The 20516-nt window shown below is 44.3% G+C and overlaps 1 protein-coding gene across 1 annotated transcript in view; it reads left to right on the top strand.

The window, feature by feature from the left end:
• The first annotated feature begins 6804 nt into the window (after positions 1-6804).
• Positions 6805-20516, top strand: part of NMNAT2 (nicotinamide nucleotide adenylyltransferase 2) — a 90235-nt gene continuing 76523 nt past the window's right edge. Inside the window, exon 1 of the mRNA XM_054981420.1 lies at positions 6805-6889. Coding sequence (XP_054837395.1) covers positions 6805-6889 — 85 coding nt within the window. The remainder of the gene's footprint in view (positions 6890-20516) is intronic.

Below are 20516 nucleotides of genomic sequence, written 5' to 3'. Positions count from 1 at the left end.
ACACTGAGACAGAACACAGCTGATGTTGCAGTTGTTATTGACAGGACATGTTTCCTGGCAACAGACACCACCTATTTTTCATATTAAAAAGTTGGCTCTGGGGGGAACCTTAGGCTGGGCACTCATTCAGACAATGCAAAAGATACACTGCTGCAACCCTAAGGACACTTTCCTGGGAGGAAACCTCATTGAATAACATGGGACTTACTTCCAAGTAGACCTACTTAGGATTGCTTTCGCTGAGTATCACAGGTGAACTCTTCCATTTAAAAACAGATTTCCTGACCAACATATCTGCTGTCTTGATTGGATCTATAGCCTCATTCAGATGACCTTCAAAGCAAATCGTGTTATTTTATGTAACTGACTTTAAAGATGGAGGCCTCCAGCAGATTTTTGTCATTGTTTTGATGCTTTGAGGCATTTGTATTCCCCTAAGGATTTTTTCCCGAAAGATACCCATATATATTTATTATCCTAATATAATTGCAATACCTGATAGTGTTTTTTGACTGTTAAAAGTTTTAAATGCCTCATTTGCAAGAGCCTTGGCTAATTCATGCAGACAGCATCCTGGGCTTTGTTTAACAGGTCTCATCTTTTAAATGCTGATAGATCAGAAATACAGATAAGTCTGAACACCCCCTCTTGTCAAGAGCCTTCAGTAGAAAATGAACACACTGCCTGTCTTTGCGTGGGGAGCCTAAAAGACAGCAGATCCACCGCCTGTCCCGAATCTCCCCGCACAGTCCAAACCAGTGCGCCCTGGCCAAACTGGCAAACCCAGAGCTTGGAGGTAGTGTCTGGCATCAATGTGGCAAACTGATGTCTTTGGGAACAGAGCACAGAGCAGCAGTGGCTACGTCCCTTTCAAACCGTGCCACTTTTCTGGCCCTACAAGTGGCCAGCCCCACTTCCCTGGGCAACCAGGGCTTTTGAGATTTTTTAACAACTGTCACTTTTATATCGTTGTATTGATATACCGTTGTAATAATAGATGCAGCAGGTTTTCTGCCTTCCCAGCTTTCATTTTTTAAAAAGTCTGTAGCCTCTGCCCTTACAGAGATATGCTTTTTTCCCCTTTTCCCTTTCCCTTTATCTCCAAGAGGAAAGGGGCAAGAGACTTACTTTTTAAAAAAAAAAATGAAAGCTGCTGCATCTATGATTACAATGGTATGTCAATATGGCGATATGAAAGTGACAGTTTAAAAGAGATTGAAAACAAAACCAAGGCCTTTCCTACATGTCTTTAAAGGGAAGGCCCACTCACTGAGCACTGGCGGCTTTTCTCCTTGACTCCAGACCTCCCTGTTTTCAAAATGGTTGCAGACTGTTTGGCTGCTGTTTTTTCAGTGACTTTTTGGGGACCGTGGGAAAGTATGTTCCCAGAAAAGATGCCAAAAGAAATAGAAGCCGAACGTCTTGCAACCTTTTTGAAAACAGGGACATCTAGAATCAAGGGGGGAAACGGCCAGCGTTCATTGAGTGGGCTGTCCCTTTAAGGACATGTGGAAATGGCCCAGGAGTGGGGAGGTAAAGGAAGGCGAGGAGTGGGAATTTGTTAAATGATGATTAAGTCCAGTCATCAGAAAGTGGGTTGGAGATGGATGTAAGGGGGAGGGGCAAACAAAACCAAAAGTAATATTATGCATGAAGAATGAAGGCAACTCAGAATTGGCTTCAAAAAAGTAAAAGTAGTATCAAAAGAACTGGGGGAAATGGGGGGGGGACCCTAAGGGCCAAAAAAAGGTGGAGAATCGGGGGATAAACTGTAGTATGGGCAGGAAGTGATAGGGGGGAAACCATGTAGAAAACCCCTTATAATGAGATAAATCAAGAGAAGGGGGAAGGCGTGTGAAATTGGCTTAGATTGGCAGTCTAGAATCTGCCTATCAGTACTTTCTCAAAGAAATAAGATGGGTGTCCCAGTAATTTGTGTTGTTCCAGGGCCATTTTTTCTTCCAGTCTGTCTAATTGCAACCATTTGAGGAGGAAGAATTGCACAGGCATTCAATGTTTATCCCCTTCATGCCTTCGGAGTCTTGCCCAAAGTTACTTTGCTTTTCTGATTCAAAATGTTCCCCCTACGTACTAAAAGTAAGAGCAATAAGCTGGGTCCGGAACCTATTAAAAAAGGGAGAGTACTGGCCCACGAAACTTATTCAAAGGAATCCATAGTTGGATTTAGCAGAGTAATATCAATTGCAGAGTAAGCATGATGGGCAGTTAGAGCGTGTGTGCTGGCTGGTGTGAGTGTGAGAGAGAAAATAACAAACTTATTCTTGGTTTATATTTAGAAAGTAAATAAGAGTTCTTTATTATAGGAACTCCATACTCTGATAGGAAAGGAGGAGAGATAGAGCTCTACCTACCTAATCTAAAGATGGACATGGATTGCAGGACAAGTCCTGCATCCATGGTTGTAAGATGGAGAGAAGGGGAGAAGTATGGAGTGACTATGACAAAGCCAGGAAGAGAAGGATGTCATGAAGAGGAAGTCCTGAGAATAGCGATCTGCACATCAAAGGATAGTCAGAGCAGCAAACATTTTCTAACTCTTTGATTTGTTCCCCTCTGAAACCTGAGGAAAGGGACAGTGTTAAGTCCTTCTCTTCTAACACTACGGCCATGAGAAACTTGATAGTAGTAGCAGTAAAAGAAGAAGAAATAGAAACCAAGGTTTTCTGAATGCCAAAATCTATATCATACCAGACTCCATAATGCATGGGGGATGTAGGGGGCATACCCGCTTGGACTCTATGGTTCCTGTGATAGAATGGCTTTTCCATTTGCAGAGAAAGGGAGGGTAATTTTTGCTAATTTCCCCTCTTGCTGCAGACTCTCAATTTGCTCCTAACAGAGCATGATTGGGGAGGGGGGAGAAAAAGACTGCAGTGAAAAGGGGAGATGGGGAACCTGCCTTCCTCTAGCCAGTGCAACTCTCTACAGAATCTGCATACATTCCTAGTTATGGTCACCCATAACTGATAGCCTCAAGGAAAGGTCCTAGGTAGAGTTACATCCTTTAAAGCCTGTTGACTTAAATGGATCTAAAAAGGATTGTGTCATTGGAAGACAAAAATGTGTTGGAATCAGCCCTTGATCAGCAAAAATTAGAAGGCGCTTCAAAATAAACAAGAGAATCAAAAGGCATCGACAGACATAATGGGGGGGGGCAAGGTCTATGAATTATAATTGCAGAGCACATAATGCAGATTAGTATATTTAGGATTTGGGGAGGATAAGCACTCCCTTTGATCCCTCTTCACCGCCACCGCCCCCCACCCCGAGACACCCCTGAGAAGATCTGTAAATATCCTGAATTTTCCTATTTATGGTTTACATTTGATGAAAAGTCACGATTCTAAAATAGAACCTGTTCTTTTAGAGAATTTTATAAATGCTTTAAAAAAGAACAGTCCCAATGGAAATATGGAGAGATTAATTATGCATTCCTGTCTGGGTGAACATTCCTAACGTCCGTTTCCCTGCATTCACTAGAAATCTGTGTTAAAACTGGCAATTTATGACATTGATCCATGGGCCCTTTAGCTGAAGGAAAGCTCTCCAAATAAAATTCTGATAGTAAAACCAAGTCCATTTCACCTTTTGCCTGCAAGCAGAAAGGATTTTACTGATTTGGAATGATAGCCATAAAGGGGGAAATACAACAGTTGTTCCATGCAGATCTTTATTGTTCTTGTGGAAGCTCTGGAATGAGAGGAAGGAAGGAGGGAGGGAAGGATGTAGTGATGAGATGGGAAGAGGCTGTACACACAATAAAGGACTGATACTGGGAAATCTTTCTAGGAAGAGACACTTGAATACTAGCAACCCAAGGGGCAAAAATCAATGCGTAGCAAGACGTAACTCTGCTTACGATTGGTGTTTTGTTGTTTTAAATAAGGAAGCTAAACAGAAATCGGCACACCAAATTATTATTTTTTCGTGCATGAGAAAATTTCATACAACAGTGCCACCATGTGTGTGATGCTTCACAGAGTGATGTAAGCAAAAGGTAGGTAGGTATCTGCCCCTCCTCCAAACATACAGTCTACAGTGAGAAGTAGGATTAAAAACTAGGAACGAATGTAAGCACAAACATTTAGATATACTTGAGTTTTGTTTCAGCTGGGGCTGAACATGTTAAGCCATGGCTTTATGAAAAGGCAGCATAAGTGAACTGGACTTGAAACCAGGGTTGCCAACAGACAAGGAGAAAAATATCTTGTCCCTTTAAGAGAGGCTTAATGTGTGGAAATGGGCAGCTGATGCTGTTCAGGGCATGGAGGTAAATAACATCCCCTGTTAAACAACATCCCTTCAAGCCTCTCCTAAAGGAACATAACTTTTTTTTCCTCCATTTGGCAACTCTACTAGAAACTGGAAGACCTAGATTCAAGTCTTGTCTGCAGACTCATTATGTGGCCTAGGGCAAGTTGCTCTCTCTCCATGTCAGTTCCAGAATTATACACTGCAAACAGGGTTTGTAAGGGGAGGTCCCCTTTATCTCCACCCCTGCAAGGCCTCAGAACCGAAGGAGTTTGCTACTCAAGTCATTGTTGTCCTTATCCTACTACTCCACAGTGGTTTTATTTTCTCTTTCTGACTCCAGTAAAAATACCAGGGACATTCTCCTCAGCTTGAGGCAGCTGGCATCTTTCAACATGCCCCTCTCACTTTCCCTCAGCCTTGTGAGGCATCCAAACTCCATTTAACATAAGCAGCATCTTCACTCTTCAATGTGAAATATCTCCAAAAGGCTGTTGGAACGAACAAATTTTCACAATTTCCCTAAAATTCAGTCAAGGAAATGAGGTGATCCTCATTGGATCGGGTGATCCAACCCGAAATGCCACAACACAGAATTCAGGATCACCCTGAACCCTCCATTCTTTGAATGTGTCTGACAGATGGAACGCAGAGCTTAGTCAGAATATTTTAGCTGTTAAAGTGGGTTTGTATACAAGAAACTACGGCCTTGCCAAGCAAGGCTGGAAGGGTCCATATATTATCTAATCCAACCTCCTGTTTTAAGGCATGTTCTACCACATTGACCTATTTGCCTATCACACACCACAGTTGCCAACAATGACAGAACATCAAGCTGCTATTTGCCCTTCAGGGAAAAAATATCTGGAACGTGCATAATTTTGAAAGAAAGAGAGGGGAATCACTTCACAGGGGTCAATTTTGTTTGGGTACTAAAGCAGTGGAGGGGTGGGGGAATGTTCTGGCAGTGCTGCTTCCCTGACCCAGTGACTGGCGGAGGGGGACTTTGCAGTGCAATCCCATGCAATCACACCTTTCCAAGTGCATTGAATTAAAGGATACAACTCTGCTTAATATTAATGGTTGAACTTTTTGAAAAAGCAGGAAAGCCTGTTACAAATCTCTGACTGTCTTATCCGCTTGGGCCCAAAGATCTCATTCTCACTGAAGGTACAAAGTTGTGACCATATAACTAGGCCCAAATCAAGGAATTTGTGAAGGTCATTGGATTGCTCTTGGTGAGAAGAAAGATTATCCTTGCCACAATCTCCCTCAGTCTTTCAGCAGTGCCGTCGGATGTTACAACAGTCCTAAGAAAGCTGAACAGAGCGGCCTCTGTAATGCTGGTAGTACCATGGGGGGTAGGGTTGCCAGCCTCCAGGTAGTAGCTGGAGATCTCCCGGAATTAAAACTGGTCTCCAGGCCACAGAGATCAATTCACCTGGAGAAAATGGCTACTTTGGGGGGTGGACTGTATGGAATTATGCCATGTCAAGGTCCTTTCTCTCCCTAAAACCTACTTTCTCCATGTTTCATCCCCTAGATCTCCAGGAATTTCTCAACTTTGAGCTGGCAACCCTATGGGGGGGGGTGCTTGGCTTTGACCTGTACTGTGTAGTGGCACCATCAGTATTGGCACAACATGGTCCCAGCTGAGTGATCAGCACAACAGGCCCATCCCGCTCAGCTTCTTCTTGGCTACCAGTATTCCTCCAGAGCAGTTGCCTACCTGGTACGTTCCTAGTAATGGAAAGGACTACTCTGCCTCTGCCCACTTCCTGAAAATCCTCTAAGCAGAAATCTAGCTTGTGCATGTATTATCCTGTGAAGTTCCATATCTGTTGACGGTGATCTATTAATAAGACTTGAGAATACATAATTCTTGCAGTTCCTTCCATGGAAGTCACTTCTTCAGATGCAGTGATCTTTGCTATTCTGGCATTTTATGTAGGAGGTAGGGTTTTTTTAAAAAAAATTTTTTTAACTCGATTTATATTCCACAGTGGAGAGAGGGCCAAAACAGCTCACATCATTCTCCACTCCTCCATTTGATCCTCACAACAACAGTTAGGTAGGTTAGGATGAGATAGTGCGACTGGCCCAAGACTACTCATTGAGCTTTCATGGCAGAAGGGGATTCGAACTTGGGTCTCCCCGATCCTAATCCAACACCAGTCCAACAGACTAGCTTTCCTCTTGTTGGATCTGAAGACCTGGCCTCTAGTCTAAGCCATCAAAGCTCAGGACGGAATAAAATTCTGTTTACTCTTCAACGTGCCACAAAACTCTTATTTTAATCCTCTGCGGCGTGTTGCAGCTACAAAAGTTCATCCCGAGGCTCTGGTTTGTCCTCAGGTTGTTCAGGCCCCCGTCCTCCTGCCGCCCGGCGCGGAGAGAGTTAAGGGAGGGAGGAGGCGGTGACGTTCTTGCTCCGGGGAGCTCCGAGCTGCCCTCCCTCTGCAGACACATTGAGACACACAAAAAGAAGCGACGGAGAAAGAGCGGCGGAGAGAGCCCAGCCCAGTCGAGACCATGACCGAGACCACCAAGACCCACGTTATCCTGCTCGCCTGCGGCAGCTTCAACCCCATCACAAAGGGCCACATCCAGATGTTCGGTGAGTCCCCGCCCCAAGCCTCCGCACCGAGGTCGTTTCATTCGCCGGCCCGCTGGGTTTGCTGGCTCCGGTCCGTTAGGGAGGATGCCGCCTGGACTGGGAGTCCGTTGCCCAGCCCAGCCCTCCGGTTGCTTCTCAGCGCGGGGACGGGGGCGCTGGCTGGCTTGCTTGCTGCAGCGCGCCGCGGGGGGAGCGAAGCTGTTTGGCGTTGCCATCCCGGGCAGGGGCTTGGGGAGGGGCAGCGGCTCTTTGGGATCCCAGGAAGGCAAGCTGGGGTTTCACTTTGGCCCGGGGAAAGGCCCTGAGGAGGAGGGCGGGAAGGAAGGTTAGGCGCCAGGGGCGGTTTGGAAGGGAGTCCTGGAGAGCTCCCCACGGCTGCGCGGCCAGCTTCCTGGGAAGGAGCCGCTCCGGGCGGGGTTGGAGGAAGGTGGGAGGGGAGGGTGAGGAGCGGAGGGATGTGCCAGGGAGGCTCCCGGCGGCGCAGGGTTTGGATCAGCAAACGGGGGGAGTGTTGTCGTGCGGGACTGTGGGTCTCTTCCCCTTGGAGAGCTGTCAGCCCTGAGCCGCCTGCCGTTGGATCGGAGATGAGGACTGGCGAAAGGGAAAGGCGTTGCGTCCGCCCAGTAGCCCATCGAGGGGGGCCCTCCTTTGGCGGGGCTGACGGTTGGCCCAGCCCCGAGCAGCTGAGACGTTTGGCAGAACCGGGATTGCGCTCCCGAGTCTGCGTTCGGCCGAAAAGTTGCAGCCAATCAGCGCACCTTTATTCTGCCCGTGTTTGCAAACATGCGTTAATGGCAATTTTGTGATGTACGCTGAACGTCTTGGGCGTGCCTCTAACCGGAAAACGTGATGCGCGAAGAGGGGCCAGATCCTTACCACTATTGCCTAGGGGGACCTTCGGGGGGAGGAGGGAACCCTACACTAGCGGTGCAATCCTAAATAGAGTGACTCCAGTCTAGGCCCATTGAAATCAATGGGCCTAGACTGGGGTAACTCTGTTTAGGATTTCACTGTTAAAAGTGAATTGTATTTAGGGTGGGGAGGGGTGGGAGAGAAGTTGGAAGGAATTTTACAGATCTAGAGCGGAACTAGGAGATGTGGTGAGTTGTTTGCAATCTGGGCCAAACCCAAGAGGGAGCTTCCCTGAATGGCTACCTCTGGTCAGGCCAGATCAGGTGGAGTGGCAGCTGCTGGTTGATGCAATTTTTACTGTCATCGGGTTCGTGCGTGTGTGACTGAATGCCTAGCGCACACTCAATAGTCCCGTTCTTTGCTGCTTGTGTTTTGGAACACAAATAAAAATCAGATTAGTTCACCATTTTCAGGGCAGCCTGAGACTGAGCAAAGAGGAATTATCCTGCTGGTGGGGTATAATTTTTTTTAGATTAATTTTAATATGGTTTTAATGTGTGTTTATATAGGCCGTTTTAATGCTTACTGTATTAATCAGTTGTTTTTATATGGGCTTTATATTGTTTTTACTTGCCTTGGGACTTGTGATGCTCATGAGTCTAAATTCATTTAAAACAAAATCCCTTTTGTATGAGATCAGATTGAATAACAGAGGGGTTTGCTTTCTCCCTGCTCTTTGAAAGAATTTGTGTGTGTGTGTGATAATTCCAGAAGGGTATGGTGTGGCGAATCTAATCCATGCTGCTGATCTTGAACATAAAACTAGGGGAGGGGGGTTGCTGCCTAGGCTCATAATCTTGCCCACACTTCTTTGGGGCCCTTATGAAGGAATGGATTTTCAATCCCCCCCTTTTCTCCATGTGCCGTTTGGAACATTAAAGGATAGTTCGCTGTCCACAACTCTGAGTGCTGAAATTGCTTCATGGTTAAGAATAGGAAATGCATTCCTCCTTTTTAGCCTAGCAAGTTCTGACAGGCTGTTGTTTAGATTAACTAGTCTTAGGAAATGAAAATGATGATGATATGCAGCTACGTGGCACTTAAGCTAAATACATAGCCTGTTGAGAAATTTGCAAGACCAAAAAAAAGAGATTACTTATTTCTTAGAAAATATATGTAATGTGCCTATAAACACAACAGAAACCTATTAAAGGGAAGGATTGCAGCAGAACTCATTGTAATTGTCTCCAGTTTTCACTTGGTTTCAAAATACAACTCAGCTGCCAGGAAAGTTCTCCTTGGATAGGAATTTGTACTGGAATCTTTAGCTGTAGCCAGAGAAAAAGATCTACCACCCATTTAAAGGCAAGAGCACACACAATAAATAATGCATGTGTTTTGCATGCTAAAAATTGATTGATGCATGCTCTGGGAAACTGTTCCGCTCCTTTCTTCTCAAGACAAGGCCCGGTCATATGTTTTCAACAGAGGATGCAGCCCTATTATACCTCCTGAGGCCAATAGGAGTTTTACCACAGATTTGAATTAGATCAGGATTGTGCTCAAGACTGAAGATGGTATTTAAAGCCGCTTCAAAAAGGGGAGGGGGCTTTGCTCAGAGTTTGAAGGCATTGGGGCTTGGTACATCAGCCTATGTTAATGCTGTTATATGGATGAAACGAATCTTGAATGAATGCAATAATGCATTTGCTGATTGCACAATGGAGCATAATGAGATCCAACCAGGAAATCGTTTTTTCCCCTTGTCAGGTGCCCGCTGTGCCTACAGATGCTCTTATTTCCATTTTCTCTTCTTTCATGTGAATACTCACAAAGGTTTTTACATCTGCACAGGTTGGCTTTAAGAACATATTCTACCCTGTGAGAGGCTAGTATCTGCAGGCCAGGAAGTGAGGGAACATCCTGTCCTTGTAGCTCTTTCATTTCCCATGTGTCAGCGGGGGGGGGCATAAGAACACAAGCCACAACTCTTGCACAGAGGCCAGTTTCTGTGGAGTCCACGCATGCCTCAAATGTGTAAAGAATGCCTTCAGAAACAGTTTCCTGCAAACCATTAGAAACAGAGAGCAAGTGCAGTATAGGGGCCATGGGAATTCAGCTGAAAATTGAGAATCTTCACATCAAAATCCTTCCTTGGCCACCAACTCACTAGGAAGCCTTTGGCTAGGTGTTTGGGCCACAGCGCCCCCCCCCCCCCAGTTTGTGTTGAGGCAGTATTGACCTGCCTTACAAAGTTGTTGCAAGGATTGTTGCCATAATATCATCTAAAGCATTATATAAATCCTAAGTTAAATCATCTAAAGCATTATATAAATCCTAAGTATTATTAACACCAGAACAGTAAGGACAGGCTGAGTCTCAGCTTTTTTAAAAAATAAAAGCTAAAGTATGCCTTCCTGCTTAGTTTTTCTGTTGTCTCTTCAGGGCCCAGGGCCATTGTTATTCCATTTCTTCACTGCAAGTACACTTCTCATTTTTTCTGAATCAGAGGTACTGCCCTCTCCATATCTTTGGCTAGCTTGCCAAGTGTTTCCTGATCTTCTTTTTGTAACTTTGGGTCAGTGGATTCAGTGGTCCAGAGCCAGGATCCAGTGGAGTGCAAACACAGAACAGGAAGTCATGTGACAAGACAACAGGAAATCAGATAGGGTAGAGTTATGACCTCATGGGTGTCAGGGCCAAGATCGTGGGTAGCAGAGCAAAAAAGCCAGGGACAGGAAATGCAAACCAAGCACCAGGAGGTTACCATAATGATGAACAAACCAAGATCAAAGCCATGGAGGGATCTGTTCCCCCAAGGTATATCCTCCGCTCACTATCCTGCTTCTCTTCTCAGTATGCTTGCTAAGAGGGGCAGCAGGTGTGGCACCCTTGCTTCATATATAGCAGGTCCTTCCAAAAGGAAGGCAAAAATGGCAGCTCAGTCAGGGCTTGTGAGTGACCCAGCAATAGGGGCTCCAAGAACCAGCTGAGGGTCCAGATTCATAGACTGAAGACCACTGTCCTAATGAGTTGCCAGGCTAAACTACACTGTAAACAAAAACTTTAATTAAACTGGAAAAATAAAATCCAATATCAAATTGTTGTTGATGAGTTCAGTTGCTTTGTGTTGCATTATTGGTAATGGAATTCTGTTCAGTCTGGATGGCCTATCAGATTTCACGTGTATGTACTTAATCTGGAAGTTAAATCTTTTCCTGTGATTGGGGTGAGCAAGAATTATGAGCCATGAGCTTGCAAAATGAGTTTTCTAATTGAAATGTACCCGTCAGACATCTGCACCTGTACTTGATCTTTGATTCTAGGGAAGAGAGAAGTGGTCAAAGGACAGTGCTATCCTAAGCCTGTATGACGGACCCCCCCCCCCTTCACTCTCCCACTCTGAGGCAGATTTTCCTGTCAAAATCCATGTTTGCCTGCTTTGGCTGAGCAGCCTCAAGTTGTGTGTCTCTATTTTGGGTTTTAAAGTTTGTTTTGTGACCCACCCTGATAAGCAGTTACATTTTTGTCTTTTTTAGCCCAACCCAGAAACTTGATGGGGGGAAAGCAGGTACCCTTTTCTTCCGTGTTGGAAATGGCACTAAAGGCTGTATAACGCTCAAAAGAAACAACAACTTTATTGAACCGACAGGGCTGGAGTAAGGGCAATCAGGGAATGAAAGATCTGAGGTGAAATTTGTTGATAGAACAGTATACTCTTTAAGTCACAGGCAAAATAGTTTCCTTTAAGATTAATTTCTATATTCTTAATGCTTAACAGTGAGAGGTGTTTTGTTTAATACTTTGGTTACAATAACAATGTTTCTTGACAGAGTCCCCTTTTACAACTCACGTTTCCTGAAGTTAGTTCAAACTTGTTTTTTCTTTATAACAGACCCAGGGTCCTCCTCAGTGCCAACCCACCTTTAGACACTGGGCAGGAATTAATCTTCTTATCCTAAGAAGAATTAACCCTTCTTCACTTGGCTTGAATGGGAGTCTCCATTTACTACCAAATCGCTCTTTGCCAAAGACACCCCCTCCCAGTTCTATCATGGCTATGTAAATGGATTTCAGCTTGTGCTGGCTTTTATACTTGGAATTCCTAACTAGAATTCCTTCTCAAGATAATGAAGTTACAATTAGGGCAAGAGATTTCTTTTCCTCACTCTAGAGAGGAACTTATCTGACCTTCCCTGTCAGACTATCTCACACACTTTCTCCAAAATCCTGTCAGCAACCAACTGTCATCCTGGAGGCTGGTTCTGACTGGCCAACCAGAGAGAGGATGGAGCAGCCTGTCAATCAAGGTCTCATTCCAGGCAATTGTTAACTCCTTCCCTTCCAGCTTTCTGAGTGCTGCACTTAGGAAACCTTCTTTAAAGTGCATTTCATCACAGCAGGTTACTCAGAATCCTACTCAAGTTTATTCAATAGGACTTACACCAAGGAAAGTGTTCTTTGGATTGCACTGACAGTAACTGATTTGTTTTAAACTTCAGAATCCCTGTCTTCTCATGTAAACATCCCTTTTTTTACTGCTGATTTCTTCTTTTCTCTGTTGTCTCTTCTGCTACTGAAATTCAGACCATACATTCCTAGGCGCAGATACCTGTCAGCAGAGAGCCATAAAATGTTATCTCAGTTCCATTTAATTCATTGAAATGATGTCCACAGATGATGATGATTTGCTAGCCAAGTTTGAGGGCATACGTAAGAGATAACAGAAACATAGTAAAATTATATGGCTGTGTGTTCACCCACATGAAGCGGCTGCCAGATTAAACAGCTCTGAACACTCACGTTGATTTTGATTTTACCACCTTACTCCATAATTGTTTGTTAAGATATTGAGAAGGAATATCTCACTCTGTTTTAGACTGCAGATTGAGGGTTTTAGAAGGAGGAGGAGGAGGTGGTGGAACATTTCATTTTTTGTTGAGAAATATGATGACGTGTGAGTTTTGTGTGACTATATTAATAAGAAAATCAATTATGCATTTTTCATGATTATATAATTATTAAAAATCAAATTAACAATGATTGGCCCACTGCACAAGGAAGCAAAGTCCTCCTTTGAAAGCCAGCCTGGAGCAGTGGTCAGAGTGCTGGATATGGATCTGGGAGATGCAGGTTCGAGCCCCCACTCTGCCACGGAAACTTGCTGGATGATCTTGAGCCAGTCACATACTCTCAGCCAAATCTACCTCACAGGGTTGTTGTGAGGATAAAACAGAGGAGGGGAGAATGATGTCAACAGCACATCAGTGTATTGGTGTGCGTATGTTCCTCACCATCCTTATAATACTATCAATTTTATATGACTTGTCAAGAAAAAGACCCCCAAGTGTTTCTAGAATGACTTCCTTGTTTTTGAAGCACTGGTGAATGCTCTGTGGAGAGCAACAGTGGAGACTATGAGGAGTGTCTTTGGCAGAGGAAGAAGAAACGAGTGCTCAGTCAGGGCCTGGAGTTCTAGAGGAAGCTGGATTATTTATTTTACTTTTCACATTGTTATCAGTCTAGCTAAATCAACTAACAACATCCAACTTTTACATGTCCTGAATTTTTGAACTGCACAGATAATCCTTTTGGATCTTTTTTTTCCCCGTGGAACCAGAAATTTTGTGTTGGGCTGCACATTGTTATCTTTACGAAGCTTTAATCATGAGCACCGTGAAGGCCCGCTTGGATTTGCATGAAAACACAGACATGTAAACCTGACTTAGGCTGAGATAGGCCACTGACCCATCTCTTCCAGGGATCTATAATGGTGCTCCAAGTTTCCAGAGCTCTTTCCTAGCCCTGCTCCCTAAGATCAATCTAATGAGATGGTTCTCTGCTCAGGATATCTGTAGGGCTGACCTTGACTGTACATAAGATTTAAGTCTTGTGTAAGGTTGCCTTCATTTCAGACCCTGCACAGCCATCGCTAAAAGCAGTGGTCCCATGTCCCCTCATTGTGGTCTTGTGACTTTTCCTACTATGGCAAGGAGAAGTGAGGAAACTCACAATGCAACCACACTACCTCTATAGGTTATTTTTCTTAACTTGCTGATAGAGAGTAAAGGAGAAGACAAATTACATTCAGCATCTGTCATGGATTGGCTGTAATGTATAGTTCTGGTTGAAAGGCTGAAGAGCGTGTTCTGAGATGCTTGGGCTTAAGAATTTTGTCCTGACCTTAAAACAACCAAGATAGAGGGGGAGGGAAAGATATTGCCATTTTCTAGTCATTCCCCTAATTATTGTATCCACTTGATATCAGTCGGTATTACTCCTTTTTTGCAATAGTTCCCTCCCTTGTAGAATAAGTTTTTAGGAGGCACTGTAAGGCCATTAATTTGTGAGGGCTTTAAATGTTGCTTAAGCTGCAGGCATTTTCTTGAGGGAGGGGGTGGAGGTTTACTGTAGTGTATATGTTTTTAATTTGTGGCATTATCACACACACACACACACACAATTAATGTATTCTCCATCTGGATCAGTGACCATTGCCTTGTTATCTCACAAATGGATTTGCTTTAATCTGTTTCAGCCACTGGGCAAGTTATCTGGTGCTGTTAACTGCGACAACCAGTCCTCTCTGTGTATTAAGTTTCCCTCTCCAGAACCAAGCAAAGACAGTAGCAAAAAAGGAAACAATAAAAAATAAAAATAAACTTAGCATCCAGCAAAGCCCCTGGCTCAAGATATATGAGATGTGGTCAGCAACTAGTCTTGCCAGGGTCCATTTTCATGATTCATTGCCTGGCTCGAGGGATGAGAAGATCCATGCCCTGCTCTTTTAAGCAGCCTGCTGTCAAAATGTCATTTTTATGGCTGCTGTTCATTCACAGTCATCTTTTCCCTTTGGGATTGATAATTGGGGTCCAGATGGAGCATTCAGTCAATAGTCTGGATTTGGCCCAGCGGTCTAACGGAACAATGGTGGGGAAGGATCTAGTAAATGATGCCAACTCCTCCTTGAGAAGGACTTGGGAGGGACAATCCCAGCAAATAACTTCTATGCATTCTATAAAAAGAGAAGAAGAGTTATTTGCTGTTTTTTTAAAAAAATGCTACAGTGCAAGATCTCAAAGAAATCTAGCCCACTGTGTTACCCTAAATTGGGGGGGGGTCTCCTTGTGAGTTGAGAGAATTAGCATACAAGGAGAAGCAGCGAGAGGGAGTAACTCAGCAGGATCTCCACCTATGTATACGAGGATCATTCCCTTAGAGGACTCTCTGAACGAACCAGGCAGGAGTTCCACAGGAATGGTTTTTATTGAAGGGGTAGCAAAAGTGAACATGCAGGAAATCACACACAACGTATAGCAAATGGTGGAAAATGGAGAGAGTACAGGGCTGGTGATATTTACCAGTCTAGAAAATAGAGGACCTCTGTAGAGAGTAGCAGCAGAGTGACCAGTGCTTCGTGACAAGAAGAAGGAGGCTCAGACATGCATCTGAGGTATGCATAGGGTCCCAAGAACACATACAACTATGTTGGAGGGCAGCTCAATTATACTGTGAAACGTACCCTGGGGCAGGATTGATTAGGAAGGTGGGCAAGGGGAAGATCGGCAGGGTGTGGGTGATTAATTCAGGAACTCCTGGAAGACCATTTGTCTTTACATCTATGCATGTCTCTGGGGTGTGGGGCAGATATCCAGTCCTGCCGCATGACTGACGTTTCAGTAATTTCTCATCTCTAGCCAGAGTTGGGATCTGTTTTTGCCTAGCCAGGCAATGAGCCATGTGCTTGGAGCACATGAGGAGGTGGGGGGGTTATGATATAGCCATATTCATAACCTTCCCTGTTAGCATGAGGGTATGACTTGACTGCTAACAACTGGTCTTCAAGACAATAGATCTCTCCAGCAATGCAAAGTTGCAGGAGGGTGTTGAATGACTCATGAAGCCTGCATCAACCTGTCTGCCAATGAACCTCAGCCTTCCCCGCAGTGCATGTTGCCAAAGATTATGGGGCATGTTCTAGAGCATAAAGCTGGTTCACATGGAGCACTGTTGAGTTTCTCCATCCATCCAGTGTGAACTGAAACAGTTCAGCCATCTATGAACTTGCATTGCAGAGAAGACTTAGAGTCAAGGGCGGACGGGCCATTTAATTTACAAGGAAATCTCTCCGTGGGCCGCTGTTCTAGATGGCTGCTGGTAGGCAAGCCCTCTACCAGCACCTCCGGGGTACTTGGCTCAGACTCTTCATCGGTCACTGGTGCCAGCTCGCCAGTTGTCTCCTTTTCCACTGCTGCCATTTTGTGGGATGAGCCAATGAGGCAAAAGGTGAGCCAATACTGAGTGCGTGGTGGTCCCTGAAGTGCTGGTTTGTAGCACTATAGGGACTGCTCATCTGGGCTTGTTCCAAGGCCATTTTCACTTTCCAGTCTGCTCAAGTGTTTATAGTGCTGGGTAAACTACTTTTAGAGACATCACCACCATTCCCAGTCTTCTAATTTGAGGAACCCTGATATAATGTTGAGAAATCTCAGTTTGAAAAGCGTTTCTGCTGGGCAAGATTCTCTGGTTCTGTTCTTTGTTCCATGAGTAGAAGATCCAACTAACAGTCATCAGTAGGATAAATGTGAAGATTTATTTTTACTCTATGCATTACTGGTTGGTGAAGAATTTTGTAAATGTGAAAGATTGTAGCATTTTAAATCAATCTTCCTCTATGTGGTGCATGCCACCATGTCACCTAGTGATGTGCTTCCTGGTACCCATTTCCTTCTCCCCTTCAAACCACCTCATTTGACCAGAAGGTGGTTGAAAAAGGCCCAGGAGGTCCATAACTTTTTTGTTTGCAGGAAGCATCCCTTTGGAAACAGGTGTCTCCATCACAGGATGCTTGGCTTGAAATCTCTTAACCTTTTGTGGAACCTCCCAATAATTTGTGATTGGGCTCAGCCCCCAGTGGCTGTTTTGTTGTGTAGCATCCACTACCTGTTATAAAAATTCCAAAATCATCCACAAGTTCAACAAGGTTGAGGACCCCTACCTTACGTGATTGGTTGATCCAATAAAATAGATCATTTCATGTACTCTGTAGCACAGGTCTGGTAGTAGGTCCAGCACTGGGTAAGAACATTCCCATTCACTAATTATGGGTTTCATCTTAAGCACCATCTGTCAGCCTAAAACATTTTCAGAAAACAACAACACCATGAAAAGTATTTACATATACAAGATCTGATCCAGCTGTGTTCAAGTGGAGGAGGATTTCTCACCTTTCATAGGGCAGCAATCATATGGTTGCTGTTGCTTCAGTCTGAAAAAATGAAGCAAATAATTGGATCTCCAATCCCTCAACCCTTCCATCAGTTTGTTGTGGTGTGGGTGCATCTGAGGCTAGACGGGTGGCACTGGCAACCTGAGAAAGGGCCTTCTCAGTGACGGCACCAAAACTCTGGAACTTCGTCCCCAGGGAGAATTGTTTGACCCCCTCTGTTGCTGTCTTCCACCGATTGTGAAGACATTTTCGTTTTGTGTGGCATACCTCCAATATGTTATTGGTCCTCCTCCTTGGTTTTGGTGTTATACAGGTTGTGTGTGTTTATATTTTTATCAAATTATTTTATATAAACTTTATTTTAATACTGTTTTAATGTTGAAATATTTTAATTTTTTATGATTGCTGCACTGAACACTCTATTTGGGTGGAAAGGCGGCATAGAAATATTTAAATAAATAAATTTGTGTTGAACGCCCCGCGCCCCCAAAGCAGCTGAGTGAACCTTCCATCAGTTCTGTCATAACAGGAGAGTGTGTATCTTTAATGATAAACTAGGTGATTGAATAAGAGGGACTATAAAAAAATATATCAAAGACTAATCAGTTAGCAGCAGTAGTAACGAAAGAATCAAATGTGGGTGGAGAGGACAGGAGCAATCATTTTGCTGTGATGGATTTAAAATGGAGGACGGTGTCAGCAATAGGAGGTCACCATCTTCCTTGGATTTTAGTGAGGCATGTGATTAAGAGAAGTGATTGTCCAAATCCATGATTGATGCCTTTGATACATGTTGCAACAGGCATATTTTCAAGCACCCACCTGTGTGAGACCAAAATAGCTGTGGGTGTCTTGTCCCTGCTGCATTCAGGAAGGCAAAATTCTATAGAGTGCAATTCAAGCACCTTTAAGATTGTGTCCAAGTGTACATGATTTGAAAACTGAGTTATGCATTTTGCTCAATCATACATGGTTGGATGCAACCAGATTTCCTTCTGGTGAAAAAGGAAGGAACGGTCCTCACTGGCCATCAAAAAAGGATATGCTGAGAACCAGGGACTATATTTTTAAAAGACATGGGATGGAGACTGTACTAAGAGCGGGAGTTGCATACGTTTTCCATGTGGACTTGCAGCCATACTGTTGCTAATAGTTACTGTTGAGAAGTCCATTTAGAAGCATTGCAGGGGCCAAATTCAGAATGGGGCTGTGGCACAGAGGGACCAGGGGCTTCTTCCTCCTGCTAATACACTTTTCATTTTTTCTGAATCAGAGGTACTGCCCTCTCCATATCTTTGGCTAGCTTGCCAGGTGTTTCCTGATCTTCTTTTCTGTAACTTTGGGTCAGTGGATTCAGTGGTCCAGAGCCAGGATCCAGTGGAGTGCAAACACAGAACAGGAAATCATGTGACAAGACAACAGGAAATCAGACAGGGTAGAGTTATGACCTCATGGGTGTCAGGGCCAAGATCATGGGTAGCAGAGCAAAAGAGCCAGGGACAGGAAATGCAAACCAAGCACCAGGAGGTTACCATAATGATGAACAAACCAAGATCAAAGCCATGGAGGGATCTGTTCCCCCAAGGTATATCCTCCGCTCACTATCCTGCTTCTCTTCTCAGTATGCTTGCTAAGAGGGGCAGCAGGTGTGGCCCCCTTGCTTCATATATAGCAGGTCCTTCCAAAAGGAAGGCAAAAATGGCGGCTCAGTCAGGGCTTGTGAGTGACCCAACAATAGAGGCTCCAAGAATCAGCTGAGGGTCCAGATTCATGGACTGAAGACCACTGTCCTAATGGGTTGCCAGGCTAAGCTACACTGTAAACAAAATCTTTAATTAAACTGGAAAAATAAAATCCAGTATCAAATTGTTGTTGATGAGTTCAGTTGCTTTGTGTTGCATTATTGGTAATGGAATTCTGTTCAGTCTGGATGGCCTATCAGATTTCACGTGTATGTACTTAATCTGGAAGTTAAATCTTTTCCTGTGATTGGGGTGAGCAAGAATTATGAGCCATGAGCTTGCAAAATGAGTTTTCTAATTGAAATGTACCCGTCAGACATCTGCACCTGCACCTGATCTTTGATTCTGGGGAAGAGAGAAGTGGTCAAAGGACAGTGCCATCCCAAGCATGTATGACAGATACCCCCCCCCCCTTCACTCCCCCACTCTGAGGCAGATTTTCCTGTCAAAATCCACGTTTGCCTGCTTTGGCTGAGCAGCCTCAAGTTGTGTGTCTCTATTTTGGGTTTTAAAGTTTGTTTTGTGTCTCACCCTGATAAGTAGTTACAGTTTTGTCTTTTTTAGCCCAACCCAGAAACTTGATGGGGGAGGAAAGCAGGCGCCTTCTTCTTCCGTGTTGGAAATGGCACTGGAGGCTGTATAACGTTTAAAAGAAACAACTTTATTCAGAATGGGACTGTGGTGGCACAGAGGGACGAGAGGCCACTTCCTCCTGCACTGTTTTCCCAAACCAAAATGGCCCTGGGGGTGATATTTGTCCTTGGGGGGGGGGCTGCACATCCAAGCATCAGTGAGCTCGCTGGCGCTCTCAACAGGGCAAATTAAGCCTCCAGTGCCGTTTTCGGTTGGGAAAACTGCATGGTGGGAGGCAGGAGCCCTTCCTCCCCATGCTACAGTCCCAAACCAAATTGGGGCTCTGTGGCTCTTTAAAATGGAGTTGCCGCCAGGAACTCTCAGCTGCCATATGGATACAAATCCCCATGGCAAACTCGTGTATGATGTTATGCCAAGTTTGGCCATGAGTGGAAAAAACGGCTGGATTCAACTCACAATCTTAAGGAACGCCCTGAAGGAAACTGGTTCTTCCAGTGAGTGAGCACAGCGCTGATTGACTAGCTCCTTTTGACATTATGAGGCCATTTCTTTCCTCTCTATGACAGCTTTTTAATTTAAAAAATAGCGGTTTTTTTCATGGGGGAAGCTGGTTGTTTAAAATAAGGTGAATAATAAATGTTCAATTGACTGGGACAACATGCTATGCTTTAAAATTACCAGGTTGGCTTCTTTTTTTCAATGCACATGCCAAGTTGAATGTAACCTGACCTATCTTACAGGGCTGGGAGGATAAAATGGGGCATCCCCTTGTACAATGACCTGAGTTCCCTGGAGGACAGGTGGGGAGGCAGATAGAATAATAAAAGCCACAGGTGACTTCCCCTTTGTATATCACTGTGATTTACAAGCGGAGCACTGCGAAGGTGAATTTGTACTAAATAAAGATGAATGCTCTGCTAAGTCTTCAATTTAAAAAAAATCTTGCCACCTCATTTGACAGCCAAGAGGCTGCCAGTGATGCAAGCCAGACCCTCTGGGGGGATAATGCAAAAGAATTCTGCCCTATTTCATCACACACACGGTCTTTTTATGTTAAGCAGAATCATTTGCCCAAAGATAAATGCTGCGTGCTTGTGTGTTTTGCATTTACTGTGTTCTGCATATTTTTATGCTCCGACAATGGAAAAGCATTTTCAAAAAGGAAACCAGCTGGGATTTGGTGGAACTGTTTTATGCATAGCCAATAGTT

The sequence above is a fragment of the Eublepharis macularius genome, chromosome 5, assembly GCF_028583425.1.
Source record: "Eublepharis macularius isolate TG4126 chromosome 5, MPM_Emac_v1.0, whole genome shotgun sequence".
Classification (NCBI taxonomy): domain Eukaryota; kingdom Metazoa; phylum Chordata; class Lepidosauria; order Squamata; family Eublepharidae; genus Eublepharis; species Eublepharis macularius.
Note: the sequence above shows the minus strand (reverse complement) of the source record. Positions and strands in the feature narration are given on the sequence as shown.